The sequence below is a fragment of the Candidozyma duobushaemuli genome (assembly GCF_002926085.2).
Source record: "Candidozyma duobushaemuli strain B09383 chromosome Unknown C_B09383, whole genome shotgun sequence".
NCBI classification, from domain to species: Eukaryota; Fungi; Ascomycota; class Pichiomycetes; order Serinales; family Metschnikowiaceae; genus Candidozyma; species Candidozyma duobushaemuli.
In genome coordinates, this window is record NW_020289897.1 from 415,845 (window position 1) to 431,225 (window position 15,381).

Here is a 15,381-nt window from a genome sequence, read left to right on the forward strand (position 1 = left end):
AAAAGTTACAATTTTGATGGCAATTCCTAGAAAAGCCTTATTAAACGGCCGCAAAATCCCCGACAGATGTTAGAGCCGTTCCTCCGAGTACGGCCACCAAGGTCTTCGGGGTCTTGGCTTATTTGAACAACCTCTTCAATCTGGACGGCTTTTTCTCTTTAGCGCGGTTTTCTCCGCTTAGATCCGTACTGTACTGACTAGTCCGTTTCTGATAGTGCAGCGGCGTGTTCGCTCCAATTGTGTCTGGAGGCAATTCGGGATTGGGGCTAGAAGAGCCAAATCCGGATTGGGCCAATTGCTGTGGCAGTTGTTTCATGCTTTGAGTTGATGGTGCCGAGGGTGTACGCGACAGCGTAGAAGATGGCTGCTGAGAGGGAGGTTTTGGCACATCGAACAAATACGAGGGCGCCCGCGTCCGAGGTCTAGTCACTTCATCGTAAAGTGGAATATCAAGCTGCTCCGGCTGCTTCACTCCATCGATGTTCTGGAGTCCAATTAAGAAATCTCTAGGCTTGAGAACGGACTCAGAACCCAAGTAGATATCCTTGTCAAGCGCCTGCGAGAGCTCGTAGACCAGTCTCATTTCTGAGTATGTTACACCACCCGCAACATAGCAGAAGATGCGCTGTTTGTTCTTATTATTCCTGGGCGTAGCACCGTGCCTGGAGCCCGAGGGTGCCCAGGATGCCTTAACTCTAGGGTTTCTGACCGAACTAGTCTTGTCCAAGCCTGAGTTGAGACCGTTGCCCTTGGGCACATCCTCGGCAATGGGCTTGTCACGGAAGTAAGGAAACCAGTCCTCATCCAATTCGTACTTGGCAGCATTGTAAAGCACTCTTTTTAGACCCGGTGCGAATCTCGACGTGTTGTAGGTGCCTTCATTATTGATGGTGTGGAAAAACTGACGCTCAACTTTCTTGTCCTTGACAGACTTCTTGACAATAGGGAAGTCAAGCTTGTGGAGGTTGTAGAAGCATCTCAGCACAAGGGAGACAATCTGCGTGTTCTTGACACCAATAAATTTGGCGAGTTTGACAAAGTCAGACTCGGCGAGACCGCCTCTGTAGAGCCCGTAAATAAGAACGAGTCTCATCTTGTCGTTGACGTGCAAGTCCTCACGGGCGAGCAAGACGATCAAGTCTTCATGCAACTTTTTGTTGTGGATACCTTCGAAAGAGGTTCCCTCTGCACAGCAAGTCTGTTCAAAGTCAGCAGCAAACTCAGCCAATTTTCTGGACGCATTAATATCCAAAATTTCGTCGATAAGTGTCTTGTGCAAGGTGACCTGGCGACGCTCCTCATCGAAGCCATGTAAGTGGGCGACGACGTACATCAAGTCAGAAGAGGTCTTGGCCTTGCTACGATCGACCATCATTGGATTGTTCTTGATAAGGTCATTGATGCGGTTGATGATCAACTCGGAGGCCTCGATGATATGCAGATGACGGAGCGAGATCCAGAGGTCGTCATCTTCTGCGTCCAAGTCAGACTTCATTTCCTGCTGTTCACCCTTTTCGTTTTCCGCCTCGTACCTGTAGACACACTCCCTCTCCAAACTCTCCACAATGTCCATTGCCATGGCTTGGTAGGAGAACTCGTGCAAGAGAGGTGCGAACAAGTCCATGGAACGATCCGTCACTAGAAGAATGGCTCTGGGCTTCTCTAGCGTGGCTTTGGGTGGATAGTCTGTGTTGGCACGGAGGTAGTCGTCTAGTTGACGCTGGACCTCGTCAGCAATAAGTTCAGGCAAACGGGCTGCCTGGTGGGTCGCCTTAGGCAGGGCGTAGAAACGTATGAGTGGGTACTCTTCGGCCACGATGATGGCGTTCACAATGGCTTTGGCGGCCTTGCGGATCTGGGGCAACACCATTTCACTGCAGTTGTCGTTGAAGTACACAGGCATGGAGTTGTAAGGGACATTGTTGGTGAGAAACACCTTGGACTCCAAGGGATACATGGAAGCCTGGACGAAGCAGGCGGTGGAGCCGTCGCCGCCAAAGTAGCTCATGACTTCCGGGTTGCCCATGAACTTGGCTGACTGGAAGTACCGCAAACTCTCAGTTTCCCATTGGGAAAAGGGTATAAATAACCCGTGGCCCATCTTGTATCTGTTGACCTTGACATCAGCCAAAATGCAATTGAGATTGTAGACCAGCGGATCGACCAAATAAATGGCCTGGAGAAACAGCTGGAGTTTACGAGGGGCGTCGATCTGGTCAATGGTGGTGACGATTCGAAGCAAGGCGTCCTTGGAGAATAGCCTGAGGAGCAAGGCCTCTGTTTGCTTATCGAGCACCAAAGCGAATAGACCACCTATGGAGGTGATCTCCTTGAGCCGCTGGGCAAAATACGCCTTTTGTATGGCCAAAAGGGACAGCGGATCGTCAAGGCTCATGGGGATGTGGGAGGGTCTTTTGGTGGTTGTATAGATGATAGATCCTGTCAGAGAAGGCGCCTGCAGGCCCCCACGGCGTCGGTGCAAATATAAATAGCAACCGTATGCAAGAGAAGGGTAGCGAGAGGGAGACTACATTTCTCACAATTTACGAGGGAAGGCAGCCGAACGACTGGAGTTTACAATATTTGGCTTTGGGAGTGGAAAAATGGTACTGTTTGGTTGTTGTCGGGCGAGTAGGCTTGGGTGCGAAGGAAAAGGCTGAGCACGGAACTTTGCGGTTGGATCAGCATGGAGAAAAATTATAAAACTCAGTGGTCGAATTGGTCCTCAAACTGACTGATTTATCGCCAGCTCAGGTCGGGCAGGGAACAATGTCGCTGCGCATGTACAGATTAGGCATCTTCTGTGAGGAATCCCCGCTGCGGGTTGCTTTGTGTTTCGCAGCCGTGGACCATGGAGTGGTGGAGTTTAAGGATCTGAGATTTTCTCATTTTTCCAGATTAGCGGGAAGAGAGGCAGATCGAGATCGAAGGCGCGGGGCCGCCGAGTAGTCTGGGTTCAGCTTCTAGGCTCGTGGGCACCTAGGGCAGGGCCAATTACCTCAGGGTACCGATTGTTAGGGGACCAACAGAGCTTTCATGTAATTGACCTCTCCACAGCTCCGCGTTCGTTTCAAGGAGTGTAAATTTTAAGTGGCCCCAGTGAAATTGCCGGGCAAGGGCCTTACGAATGGAGTCCATGGACAATGGGGCCATGTGGGAGGCTTGTCTCGGGCAGTGCCCCAGCAATTACTCCGCTTATCAGCCTCAACTGATCTAGTCGTACCTGAATCCAATTGTCTCCTTGTCACTTCAGATCGACTCCCTGCCACCTATCTCCATATAGTAGACTGCTCACCTACATCGTATGGCACCCTCTCTGTGGAAATGCAACAGGCTGCATCACTGTGCATCAGTCCGCAGCAAGCACAGAAGACATGGTTTTCGAATTTATTACCGTCAAGATGGTGGTCCTTCGAGACCCTTGAAATGACACAAAACCCGCCTCGTGTGGATCTGAGCCCTCCTACAGCTCTACGCTCCTCTCAATCTAAACGAGGAAGCCTCTCCTGGTGCACCGCTATACTGCCCATTTTGCAGCCATGCCACCCTAAATCTAACTCAACACTCACAATCCAAAATCCCGAAGTAATGCTGTACACATGTGCTTCTAACCACGGCTGGCCCCTGTAGACTCCGATTGGTCCGCAGCTCGGTCCGATCAATCCGCTGCCCTCTTTGCAGCCATGCATCCTCGGCTACCGCACCCAACCACACCCTAACTCTGACTCCCAATAATGGCAACACTCTCAATTTGCTTTTCTGACTTCTCTGCAACCCTCCAATCACGTTGTTACGTGAACGTGAAAACTATACGAGGAGACTACCCGCACCGTTCACAACAAAGGCCAAGAGTCGCTAAGCATCGATTCTGACGTACGGCAGCATCTGTCCCACGGCGGGGCCGATAGAGAAGGATTACTTTTATTCGCCGTTCTCTAAACCTAACCCATTTTTCCACCGAACATTCCCTGGAGATGTTGCGTTGTTCTTGATATCACGTGTCCACCTCACCGTTGTAGGCACCTCGACATTTACCTGTTCCGGGCGGCTCAATCTGATAAATCTCGCGTATACCAGCACTATTCTACAGCTTTCAGGGACCTGATCCCACTCCATCTATTCATCTTCTTTCATTATGGCCGACCGACGCCTCCTGGTCTCGGACTCCCAGAGCCCCACCTTGCTATATATTGCAGGATGGTACTTCTTCTCCATGCTGATTCTGGTCTATAACAAGTGGATGTTTGGCAGCGGGCTTGATTTCAAGTTCCCTCTTTTCGTCACGGCCTTCCACCAGCTGTGCCTATTTTGCTTGTCTGCTTTGGTGCTTTATTTTCGTCCCATGCTTCGTCCAACCGTCAACGCCAGCACACAAGGCTTCTGGAACACCTTGGCCATATCGCCAGGTCATTATGCCCGTCAGATTCTCCCCTGTGGATTTGCCTCAGCAGGCGACATTGGCTTGAGTAACTTGTCCATCAGCTTCATCTCCTTGTCGCTATATACAATGCTCAAGACATCGAGTCTTATATTCGTGTTGATCTTTGGTCTAATATTTCGTTTGGAGCGCTTCAATTGGCGCTTGATCATTATTGTTGTCGTGATGACAGGGTCTGTCATGATGATGACTCAAAAGCCGGAGTCTGCAGAGTCTGACGCCTTGGCCGATGATCACGACCCAGTGGGCATAGTGCTTGTGATGGCTGCCTCTGCCATCTCTGGCTTGCGTTGGTCTTTCACGCAATTGTTACTCAAGAAGAACGACTACACGAAACATCCTATTCTGACAATCTTTTACATTTCACCATCGATGATTGTGATTCTATTTATTGCCGCCATCTTTGTGGAGCGCTGGTCCTCATTTGTGTCTCTGCCAATCTGGGCCATTCACGGTGTTCTTGGGGTACTCGGGTTGATGGTAGTTCCTGGCTTGTTGGCGTTCATGATGACGCTATGTGAGTTCAAGCTCTTGTCTGTCGCCCAGGTCCTCACCTTGTCTATTGCAGGTATCTTCAAGGAGCTACTCACAATCATGCTTGGCCTGATTCTATTCGGAGACAGATTAAGTGCAATCAACTGCGTTGGTTTGGTGATAACATTTTTTGATATACTATGGTACAATTATTATAGATACCAAGAGACAGAGGCTTCGGCCAAAGAGAACGGTAACGGGTACACGTCCCTTCCAGCCTCAACCCCGAGGAGCTTGGTCTCCAGTCCGGCAGCGAAGCGATTGAGCTCAAGCAGCATTGATATAAGCATTCATCAGATAATTAACCCCCTAAAAAGCCGAACATTAAAATCGTAGAGTAGATTAGTGTCTTTTCGTTGTTTCCGTGCTCCCAGTGTACTATGCCTGGGCCTGCAGCAGCGGAGGATGACAACGAGTCTGACGATATGTGTGTGGTTGGACCCACGGTTGATGAAGGTTCCCTTGTCACGATGACCTCACCAGAGATAATGGATGCTTGGGAGTATCGCGTCATGATGGCCTCTGCGGCTGTGGAGTTTGCTGAGCCAAATGTCATTGTCACCGTTTGGGTGGAGTTTACTTTCGTAGCCCATGGTATGCTGCCTGACTTGATGAATGATGCAGAAGGATTAAGAGAGGGTAGGCTTGAAGAAGTGGATGACCCTGACAGGTAGTCCGAGGTGGTTGTTTTGATGTCTGTGTAAAGATGAGCGCCAACTTTGTGGTCTGTGTTCTTGTTGGCGAGGGCGATGTTGCCTCCGTCGTTGTCCATCACAAAGTAAGCATTCGTCAAGAATGGAAGACCCAAGCAACTGTAGCCGAGGTATGACGAGGGGTTCACATTGAGAAGACAAGCCTTTGAGCCACTGGAGAACCTCAAACCGGTGTCGTTCAGACTACCGTAGAGGAAAGACGACAAAGGCGCCTTTATGGTTAAAGGACCGAAGTTGTAGTGGAATTCTGCGTCGGAATCCTCGACATCGGAGCATTTGACTATCCACTCGCCTCGCTCCTTGTTATAAAATGCATTTGTTTGAAGGGCTAGTCTGATGATGACGTCCAACGGGAGGAAATTGAAGGACATGCGAGGGTCGAGGAGCACAGGTTCAGAGTTGCCCGAGAGAAGCGACACCGACTGAGAAGTGTTGGCGTTGACCACTTTAAGGTCAGTCAAGAGGACTGTGGGGAGAGTCGAACCAGAGTCCAAGCCCTCGTAGGGCAACACGGGGAACGATACTAAATCACCCGTGAACATGGAGCGGTCGACACCGCCAAGCAAAAGCTCACCGTAGGCGTCGTCGTCCACGTCGTCCTCCAGAAGGAAAGCAGAGTAACCGCGGCTCTCGATCATTTCGGCGTTGTAGAGGTAGTTCAAGATGCCGGTTCCTCTGGGGTTGTTGGCCAAGCCGAGGCCGCCCGCCATCATATTGGTGTCGTTAACGTAAATGAAGTTGAACAGATCCAACGGGAAGACCTCCTCCTGGGAGTCCACGAAGTAGAGGTCTGCCATAGCCACCTCGCCATCGGCAACGATGCCGTTTGGGTACGGTATGGAGACGTAGTTCTCCAGGCGCTCCAACATGTCCACCGTAACCGTGGCGGTGCCTTCTGAGTCGGTGTAGGTTGTAGTGAAATCCTCGTACAAGACGCCGTATCTGGAGGTAACGTCTGAGTTGCACGACAAGGTCGCCGTTGCGTTCGAGCTGTTACTGCGGTCACAGTACAGCTGGTAGTTTGGATCTGGGATCCACAAGTCGGGTTGCAACAAGTCGAGTCTCACCGCCACATCACTGACATAGGCATTGTAGAACCTGTCTCCACTTGGTGCAGCTAGCGGAACGGTGATGACGGGGTCCCCTTTTGCAGAAGAGGTTGTTGTGGCGGTCCTTGGCGCCGACGTCGTCGTTCCCACGACGGCCTGAAGGCACAACAGAAGAGCCCCAAGAAAAGCATGTTGGTGGGATGACGATGTTTTGGCAGGAAAACGGTGAGAAGATATACACACGGTGAGAACCTATACAGCGGTCCGAGCAGCGCGGCTCGGCTAAGAAAACGAAGACGACTACTGCCATTGTACACTGCCGGCGGGTACTGGAGGGTAACGGGGAACGCCGGAAGGGACATACTAGGTTTATATGGGCAAAAGTAATTGGGGAAATTGCTTCGATTATTGGGGGCATGGTGGTGGCCATCGCAGCTGTCGTCATCCTACGTCTACAACTAAAATAACGCTATTTTCTTCGTTTCAAAGCCGAGTTGCTGCACGGCCCGGTTTTCTTGAAATATGGTTTATGGCTTGTTTCGGCTGTGTTTCCCAGTGCCTGACGAAGCTTAAACCTGCGAGGCATCGCTTAGGGTGCAGCGGCCTGCCTGTCTAGGCTATATATTAAGCGAGCGAGTCTCCACATTCCCTTGGCTTTGCCATCTGGCTGAAAAACGAGAGGACGTTTTGGAACATTATCAAAGAAGTTAAGCGACAGTAATTTGGTTTTACCCAATCAACTCGATTTCGGAGGCGGTTCGGAGCCTGGTACCCTGGAACCGAAACGGTCGCATAGCCGATAATTAGGTAATGGTACGCCGCGGGGCCAATTTCAGGAAAAAAAAAAAAAAAAGTGCTCTGACAACAATGTGCAACCAACGTATTGTTCGCCATTTTCTCGTGCCCCCAGGGTTGCATGCTTTTTTTAGCCCTAGCCGAGACCCGAGGCTGAAAGCCTCAGCCACCCTAGCCACCAGGCTTCTTTGGCTTTTTTTTCTTTTCCATCTGCTTTTACGTCATAGAGGGTCTCCACTCTCGGGCCCGCACTAGCCACAATGTACATCTCTTCAGTACGCCTGCTCAAAATATTCCATGTTCCATTTTAGTACATCTACAAGAGCAGACTTCATCACACAAAGACCTTTTACATTTGCGATGAAGCAGCGGGATGATCTCCGAATGAAGAAATGCCTCCTGAAGAAATGCCTGAAATGCGTCCTGAAGAAATGCCTGAAATGCCTCCTGAAGAAATGCCTGGAATGCCACCTGAAGGAATGCCACCTGACCGAGGGTGTTGACAGGTGAGGCAAATCTCTGGGCGATCGGACCACTGGTGCGTTCACCTCGCCAATGCATCGATGTTCCCAAGCCTGGTTCAAAATTTCGTCTCTTTGTTTTTCTTTTTCTCTTCAAATCTTAATTCCTTCCTAACTCTCCTCATACTTTTTTTCGCCCGCTAGGTTTCGCTACGTCCTGCGTGCCGCCGTGTGTGCCTAAGCCCAGGATCTATTTTCACCTAGCTTGACGATATACCGAACCCTCATCCCTGTCTTCTCCAACGAAGTACACCAAATACCTCAACTCAAAGAATCCACCCATACACCCAGCCTGCGCTCCGCTCCTGCTTCATATTAATACTGGCATCTCGGCTTTTCTTCCTGCCCCCACTTTTCATCCCTGGTTGATGGCCCGATAAACATGAAGCGAGACGGTAAAAGGAGAAGACTCAAGATCGGGATTAGACCCCAGCTCATCATCCTTGTGGGTTTTTCGTCGCTTTTCTCCCTTCTTATCCTCGCCTTGGTCGCCGGTGTCTATTTCCTGGGTAATTTGGCGTCTTTGCGTGCTGAGAGGTTGGAGGTTATCGCCCAGATCAAAAACACTCAAGTCCAGCAGTCCATCCAGTATCTATTCTACCAGACCTACTGGCTATCCACAAAGGATGGAGTCAGCGAGCCCTTGCTGAACTACAGAGCGGGCAACAATTCGAGGGACATCTTTGGCGATGCTCAGGTCGCTCTAGATCTGTTTTTATCGTCGTCAGAGATGTTCGCCCTGGCGGCGTTGTACGACTTGAACTCCAACATCGTGGCAGAATCACGAAATAATAACACAAACGTCTCGTCGGCTCTCGATTCTGTGCTCTATGCCTTGGCGGAAAACACAAGTATCCCTCTGCTGTTATGGACAACAGAAACCAAGCGTCCGACACAAACCCTCCCATCACAAATGCATACTTCACCGGCCCTCTACCGAATGACACATCCACGAATGCTACATACTTCATAGGTATAACGCTACCGGTGTACTCCAATACGTCCATTATCCTAGAATCCGCAGCTGTGGCTGGTTACCTTACCGTTATTGCAAACGCAGAAATGATCAAGACCTCCCTACTGTACTATACACTGCTGGGTGATAACAAATACTCAGTCTCCTTGATCAAGGCCTACTACCAGAACGAAACTGTTGCTGGTATAGGACGGCACGCGATTGGTTTCGAGCTACTATTCCCGGTAGAAGGCGAAACAACCATGCAAGCTAATCGATTCTATCCGATAGACTCATCAGATGCTGTAAAAGAAGCAATAGTCAATCAGCAGGGTGTCGTTCAGAATGCAAAGTCGCTAGATAACACTCGTGTTGCAGCGGGATACGGCACCATGAACGTCGACGCCCATAACTATTGGACTGTGATGATAGAACAACGAAGATCTACTTTCCAAAGTCCAATGAAAAAGCTTCAGAACATTATGATCGGTGTCGTCATTGGTATTGGTGCATTCATGTGTCTAATAACATTCCCACTTGCAGTTTGGTTCGTGGCCCCGATCACTCGCCTTAAAAATGCTACGGAAGCCATCACAAGATCAAGAAAAGGCAAGAAGGGTGGCGGTGGTGGCACGGGTGGTTACGGCAGTAATCCTTACGGCGATGGTTCAAGTACACACAATGACGATGATGCACCTATCGACCCTTCGCCTGATCCAGAAGGCAACATAGAAAAGGCCCCAATCTCAAAGAGAAACTCCGTCAATTCAGTGACATCTGGATCTACTGCATTCTCCACCGGCATTCGTCTTCCTGATCGTATACCTCCATCCAAAAAGCTCTTCAAAGATGAGTTGACAGAATTGTCTGACGCATTCAATATCATGACTGAGGAACTCGAGAAGCAGTACTCGCATCTCGAAGACCGTGTGAAGATGAGAACCAAGGAACTTGAGGCATCTAAGATCGAAGCTGAAGCCGCTAACGAGTCTAAAACAATTTTTATCGCCAACATTTCGCATGAGCTCAGAACACCTCTTAATGGTATTTTGGGTATGACCTCCATTGCCATGGACGACAACGATCCACTGCTGATTCATGACTCCCTCAAATTAATCCATAGATCTGGTGAACTCCTTTTGCATATCTTGACAGAACTTTTGACGTATTCTAAGAACACATTGAACCGTTCGAAGCTTGAAAAATCCAACTTCCAGGTTTTGGAGATCCTTTACCAAATCAAATCCATTTTCGGTAAGCTAGCACTTGACCAACGTGTTAACTTGAACATCAGCTTACGTCCAAACATCTTGAGAAAGCTTATCCTTTACGGAGACTCAAACAGAATTATTCAAGTGGTGATGAATCTTGTGTCGAACAGTTTGAAGTTTACACCGGTTGATGGCTCAGTTGATGTCACATTTAAACTTTTAGGTGAATATGATCACGAGCGCTCTCAAGCTGTTGATTATGAGAGAGTCTACGTTAAGAGGGATGAATTTTTGCTGACTCCAAGTGAGATGCCACCACTTACGAAGCATCTGTCAACAACAGCAAGTCAGCGTCGTACGTCTCAGACTAGCGCCAACGGTTTCTTTTCGCTTAAAAAAAATGAGTCGGAAACGAAGCCCACGCAAACTAAGCAAAAAGATGATGACGACGCCCAGAGTATCGTGACGCTTTCCACTGCAGAGTACGAAAATGCAATTTTCAACTCACAGTTTAACAATAACAAGTCATTACCGGACACGCCTCGAACTCGGCCACTGGTGTCACCTGCTACATCAGTTAACAGCAGCTCTGGTGAACAACAAAACGGACTGAAAACTCCAATTGATGCGATGGAGAAATCGTCGCCACTTCAGAAGAGCACCTCTCTGGCTTCGGTCAAGTCTCTCAAATCCAGCGGTGTTCACGAAGCAGAGGTTGAAAAGTCTGCATCGACGGAGGATACAGCTCGAAAGGACAACTCATCGACTGTTGAGCCATTTCCATCCAATGGCCTTCAGCACACTGCGACTCGATCAATGGATGGTAATTTGGAGAAGCACGCTAGTAATCGTGACCTGCACCACATGTCTGTCACTGGCTTCATATCTAACAGTGAGCTTGTCAAGAACGATAAGATTTACAGGATGAGAAAGCTTTACGTCCCACGTTCATGGGTTCTTCAGATTGAAGTGAGAGATACTGGATCTGGTATCGAACCAGCATTGCAAGAGAAGGTGTTTGAGCCATTTATTCAGGGCGATCAAACTCTTTCAAGAAGTTATGGTGGTACGGGTCTTGGTTTGTCTATTTGTCGTCAATTGGCAAAGATGATGAAGGGTACTTTGACTTTAAAATCCACAATTGGACAAGGATCGACCTTCACTTTCACGGTACCACTCCCTCAAAATGGCGAAATAGTTGTTCCAGAGGAAGAAATGGAGGAGTTTAGCAACGATGTCTTCAACCCAGATTCGAAGGTGAACAAGAAGGTTGCTTTCGATGTGACCGAAACACCAAGTGAGCCAAAGGACGTTGCTAGTACGCCAGAGATTTCAGAATCATCCCCAAGCAAGGCAACATTATCGCCAAGCGGAAATGGATCTGTAACTAGTCCCGCATCTCCTCTGAAGCGCAGCTTACATATTAGCCTTCCTCAGAGACACAACAGCCACCTTTCCTCGACAGGAACAGCTGAGCACAGCAAGAGCAAGACCAGTATTCTTGATGATTTGACTCACCTCAGAATATTGGTTGCCGAGGACAATTCAGTCAATCAAGAGGTCATAAGAAGAATGCTTCGTCTTGAAGGATTTGAGAACATCACCATGGCAAGCAATGGTGTTGAGGCAGTGGATTGTATCAAGAACTCTTACGACACTGGCGAGTTTTTCAATATTGTTTTTATGGATGTGCAGATGCCCAAGATGGATGGTTTGACAGCCACCAAGCTTATCAGGAACAATCTCAAGTTCCGCAAACCAATTATTGCTCTCACTGCATTTGCAGATGAGAGTAACGTGAAGGAGTGTTTGAGTTCCGGCATGTCTGGCTTCCTCTCCAAGCCTATCAAGAGAACTAATTTACGTCAAATCATAACTGAGTTCAGCACTGAGGTGTTGAGCGAGATTGTGACCACACCTGTGACGTACAACGACGATGACGAACGAAGACTTGCGCTCTAGTCTTCTGAAAATTTATGACCCAAAACTTTTTACGAGACGTGTCGTTTCAAAATTTCTACCCATGCATTACTATACTTAGCTTTAATAGAGATCCAGGTTTTTCGCAGCCAACGTAGACTGACGTCATGCAGGTAAACAGTCAGCAAGCCACTCTGAGGTTTTTTTCGATTGCAGAGCCACCCAGGTGTGGTGCCGTTCACAGGCTTATATGCCGTACCTTAAACATTTCTCTGCGCGAGGCTTCAGAATCAAGGATTAATACGAGTTCCCCATCTTCTTCATTACATATATTCAATTCACAAACCTGTTTTATTATTTCCACTAAAGCCCATGTCTTCGGAGACTTTTGAAAAGGAGTACTTCATCTCCGAGAAGTCGCCATACCATGGGGAGCACTTCAAGCTGAGGAAAGAAAGAACCCTTCGAACACTAGCTTTCATACTACTGCTAATAGCAGCTATAATCTGGGGTTCTGGCTTCTTGATCAATGCCGTTGACAATTTTTCGGCGCATAATAGCGTCACCTTTAATGAACTGAAGACTCCACATTTTTTCGACTCACCGCCACTTCTCACTAAAGGGAACTCCCACGGCCAGACTGGCAAAATCCCACTTACTTTGGAGCATATTAGAGAAGGCAAGTTCCGTCCACAATTCAAAAACCTACAGTGGATTCTGGCTCCGGAGTCCGCCACCCACGACCAGGGTACATACTTGCTCGAAGACAAGCAAGGAGATAATACTACCTACGTTGTGAAAAGCATCTTGGATTCAGACTTCCATTATGTTCTCCATGAGGGTAGCTCGTTCACTTACAATGGTGAGACGTATGACATCGATGCATTGGTGGCTTCTCCAGACCTCACAAGAGCTGTTCTCAAAACCGAGACGATTAAAAGCTGGAGACACTCATCTTTTGCTATCTACTGGGTGCTCGATGTCAAGACTCAGTCTATATCGCCGTTGTTCAACACGGAGGACAGGGTAGCTGTCACTTCGTGGGCGCCTACTTCCGACAAAATTGCATTCATTTATGAGAACAATGTCTTCATCAAGGACCTCATTCAGGGAGACATCATACAAGTTACTTACGACGGAGGTGAACAGACCTTCTACGGAAAGCCTGACTGGGTCTATGAAGAAGAAGTTTTCGCATCAGACATCGTATTGTGGTGGTCCCCTCAAGGTGACAAGTTGGGCTTCTTGAAGTTCAATGACAGTGAAGTTCCTGACTTCCCCATTCCCTACTATGTTCAAGATGGGTTTGAGGAATATCCAGAGCTTGTCAACATCAAGTACCCCAAGCCGGGCTATCCTAATCCAAAGGTTGATTTGGTTCTCTACAACCTTGAAGCTCGGGCTGAATTTGCGCCCGAGAAGGCAAGGATTGCCGAGCTTAACACTTCCTTTGACGACAAACTCATAACTGAGGTTTTGTGGGTCTCTGACGACTATCTTTTGGTCAAGACTAGCAACAGGGCAAGTGACGAGTTGGAGGTATTTTTGGTGAACACTGACGATTCGAAGGGAGAGCTTGTTAGAAAGCATCATGCCAAGGACTCTTGGTTCGAAGTCACTTCAAATGCTATCTATGTCCCTCGCAATGAGTCTGCCGGTATCAAACATGATGGTTATATTGATCTCATTGTGCATGAGGGCTACAATCACTTGGCCTACTTTTCTCCACCTGAATCTTCCGAAGGCAAGCTACTTACAAGCGGACAATGGGAGGTCTTGACCAATGTTTTCGACTTCCTGAACAACGAGATTTACTTCCTGGCCACCAAGAAGTCTTCGGTTGAGAGGCACATCTATTCCGTCAGTCTCACCGATGCCATCCACTCGCAAAAACAACCTAGCATCAAGAATGTCACTGATGTTAGTGCTGAAGGCTGGTTTGGTGCCTCCTTCTCATCTGGTGCCAGATTTGCCTTAGTCTCCAACCAGGGTCCATCCGTTCCTTATCAAAACTTAATTGACCTTCACTCCAAAGAGACAGTACAAGAGATTGAAAACAACCATGAAATCTCGGTGAATCTCGAGGCATATGACGTTCCGCAAACAACGTATTTCCTGGTTAACTTGGGTATTGACGAGGTCACTGGTGGGGATATTTTGGCCAATGCAAAGGAAACAAAACCACGCCAGTTCGATCCTTCTAAAAAGTACCCAGTGTTGTTTTTCGTTTACGGTGGGCCTGGCTCGCAGACTGTGACCAAGACCTTCGACGTCGGCTTCAGCGAAGCTATTGCCTCTGAACTCGATGCTGTTGTGGTGACGGTCGATGGAAGAGGCACTGGTTACAACACTAACAATTCCAAATTGGGCTCTAGATTCAAATTTATTGTGCGTGATAGATTGGGTCATTACGAGCCAATTGATCAGATTGCTGCAGCATCGATTTGGGCAAAGAAGCCATACGTCGATTCCAGCAGAATTGCCATCTGGGGCTGGTCCTACGGAGGCTTCTTGACCTTGAAGACGTTGGAGACGGACAATGTTGATCATGTCTTTTCTTACGGTGTCTCAGTCGCTCCAGTGACAAAGTGGAGACTATACGACTCTATCTACACGGAGAGATACTTGAGAACCCCACAAGAGAACCCCAGTGGTTACGAAAGCGCTAGCATCTACAACATGACTAACTTCAAAGATGTGAAGCGCTTCTTAGTGATGCATGGCTCTGGGGATGATAATGTCCATTTCCAGAACAGTCTCAGCCTCATCGACGACTTCAACCTCGCTGGCGTGGAGAATTTCGACTTCATGGTATTCCCTGACTCGGACCACCTGATCCGTTTTCACAACGGTAATAACGTCGTTTTTGACCGCATCAAGAGCTGGATCGGACGGGCATTTGCTGGCGAATTTGCATAATCTCTAGAAAACAAGGCGAGGCTGGCTGCGAAAAAGGTGCGTCTGCCTGTGTCTTAAGGGCATCTCGCGTGCATTCAAGCTACGCTAAACCACTGGCTAATTGCCGCTTAATCAACCTAATTACTCGATAAAGACACAAATTGACTGTAGAATTGGGCTATTTAAATGTTGCCCCTTCGGGTTCAACCGAAACTCAGTCCGTAGCATATGCCCATCGCTGCCGGGTAACCCTTCCATCTCACGTGGCCGCGCCTATACAGAAAATTTTCCACGAGTATATAACTACCGCATTTCCAGTTTTAAAGCTGCATCTACAAAACCGACCC

General features: G+C 48.4%; 5 protein-coding genes across 5 annotated transcripts; 3 read left to right on the plus strand and 2 right to left on the minus strand. All coding sequences in view use genetic code 12, as the record gives it.

The window, feature by feature from the left end:
* Positions 1-118: 118 nt before the first annotated feature.
* SEC1 (Sec1p) lies at positions 119-2,395 on the minus strand (the record flags this gene model as incomplete). Its single annotated transcript, XM_025481552.1, has 1 exon — positions 119-2,395. One exon carries the CDS (start codon positions 2,393-2,395, stop codon positions 119-121), a length of 2,277 nt encoding a protein of 758 aa, XP_025336170.1.
* Positions 2,396-4,342: 1,947 nt separating this feature from the next.
* On the plus strand, positions 4,343-5,253 carry CXQ87_003069 (uncharacterized protein; the record flags this gene model as incomplete). Its single annotated transcript, XM_025481553.1, has 2 exons — positions 4,343-5,178; positions 5,226-5,253. The coding sequence occupies 2 exons, from the start codon at positions 4,343-4,345 to the stop codon at positions 5,251-5,253; spliced, it is 864 nt and encodes a 287-aa protein (XP_025336171.1).
* A 20-nt stretch (positions 5,254-5,273) lies between these two features.
* Positions 5,274-6,925, minus strand: YPS7 (putative aspartic endopeptidase; the record flags this gene model as incomplete). Its single annotated transcript, XM_025481554.1, has 2 exons — positions 5,274-6,858; positions 6,885-6,925. 2 exons carry the CDS (start codon positions 6,923-6,925, stop codon positions 5,274-5,276), a joined length of 1,626 nt encoding a protein of 541 aa, XP_025336172.1.
* A 1,507-nt stretch (positions 6,926-8,432) lies between these two features.
* SLN1 (Sln1p) lies at positions 8,433-12,178 on the plus strand (the record flags this gene model as incomplete). Its single annotated transcript, XM_025481555.1, has 2 exons — positions 8,433-8,901; positions 8,937-12,178. The coding sequence occupies 2 exons, from the start codon at positions 8,433-8,435 to the stop codon at positions 12,176-12,178; spliced, it is 3,711 nt and encodes a 1,236-aa protein (XP_025336173.1).
* A 330-nt stretch (positions 12,179-12,508) lies between these two features.
* Positions 12,509-15,055, plus strand: DAP2 (Dap2p; the record flags this gene model as incomplete). Its single annotated transcript, XM_025481556.1, has 1 exon — positions 12,509-15,055. The coding sequence occupies one exon, from the start codon at positions 12,509-12,511 to the stop codon at positions 15,053-15,055; it is 2,547 nt and encodes an 848-aa protein (XP_025336174.1).
* Between the last annotated feature and the right edge of the window lie 326 nt (positions 15,056-15,381).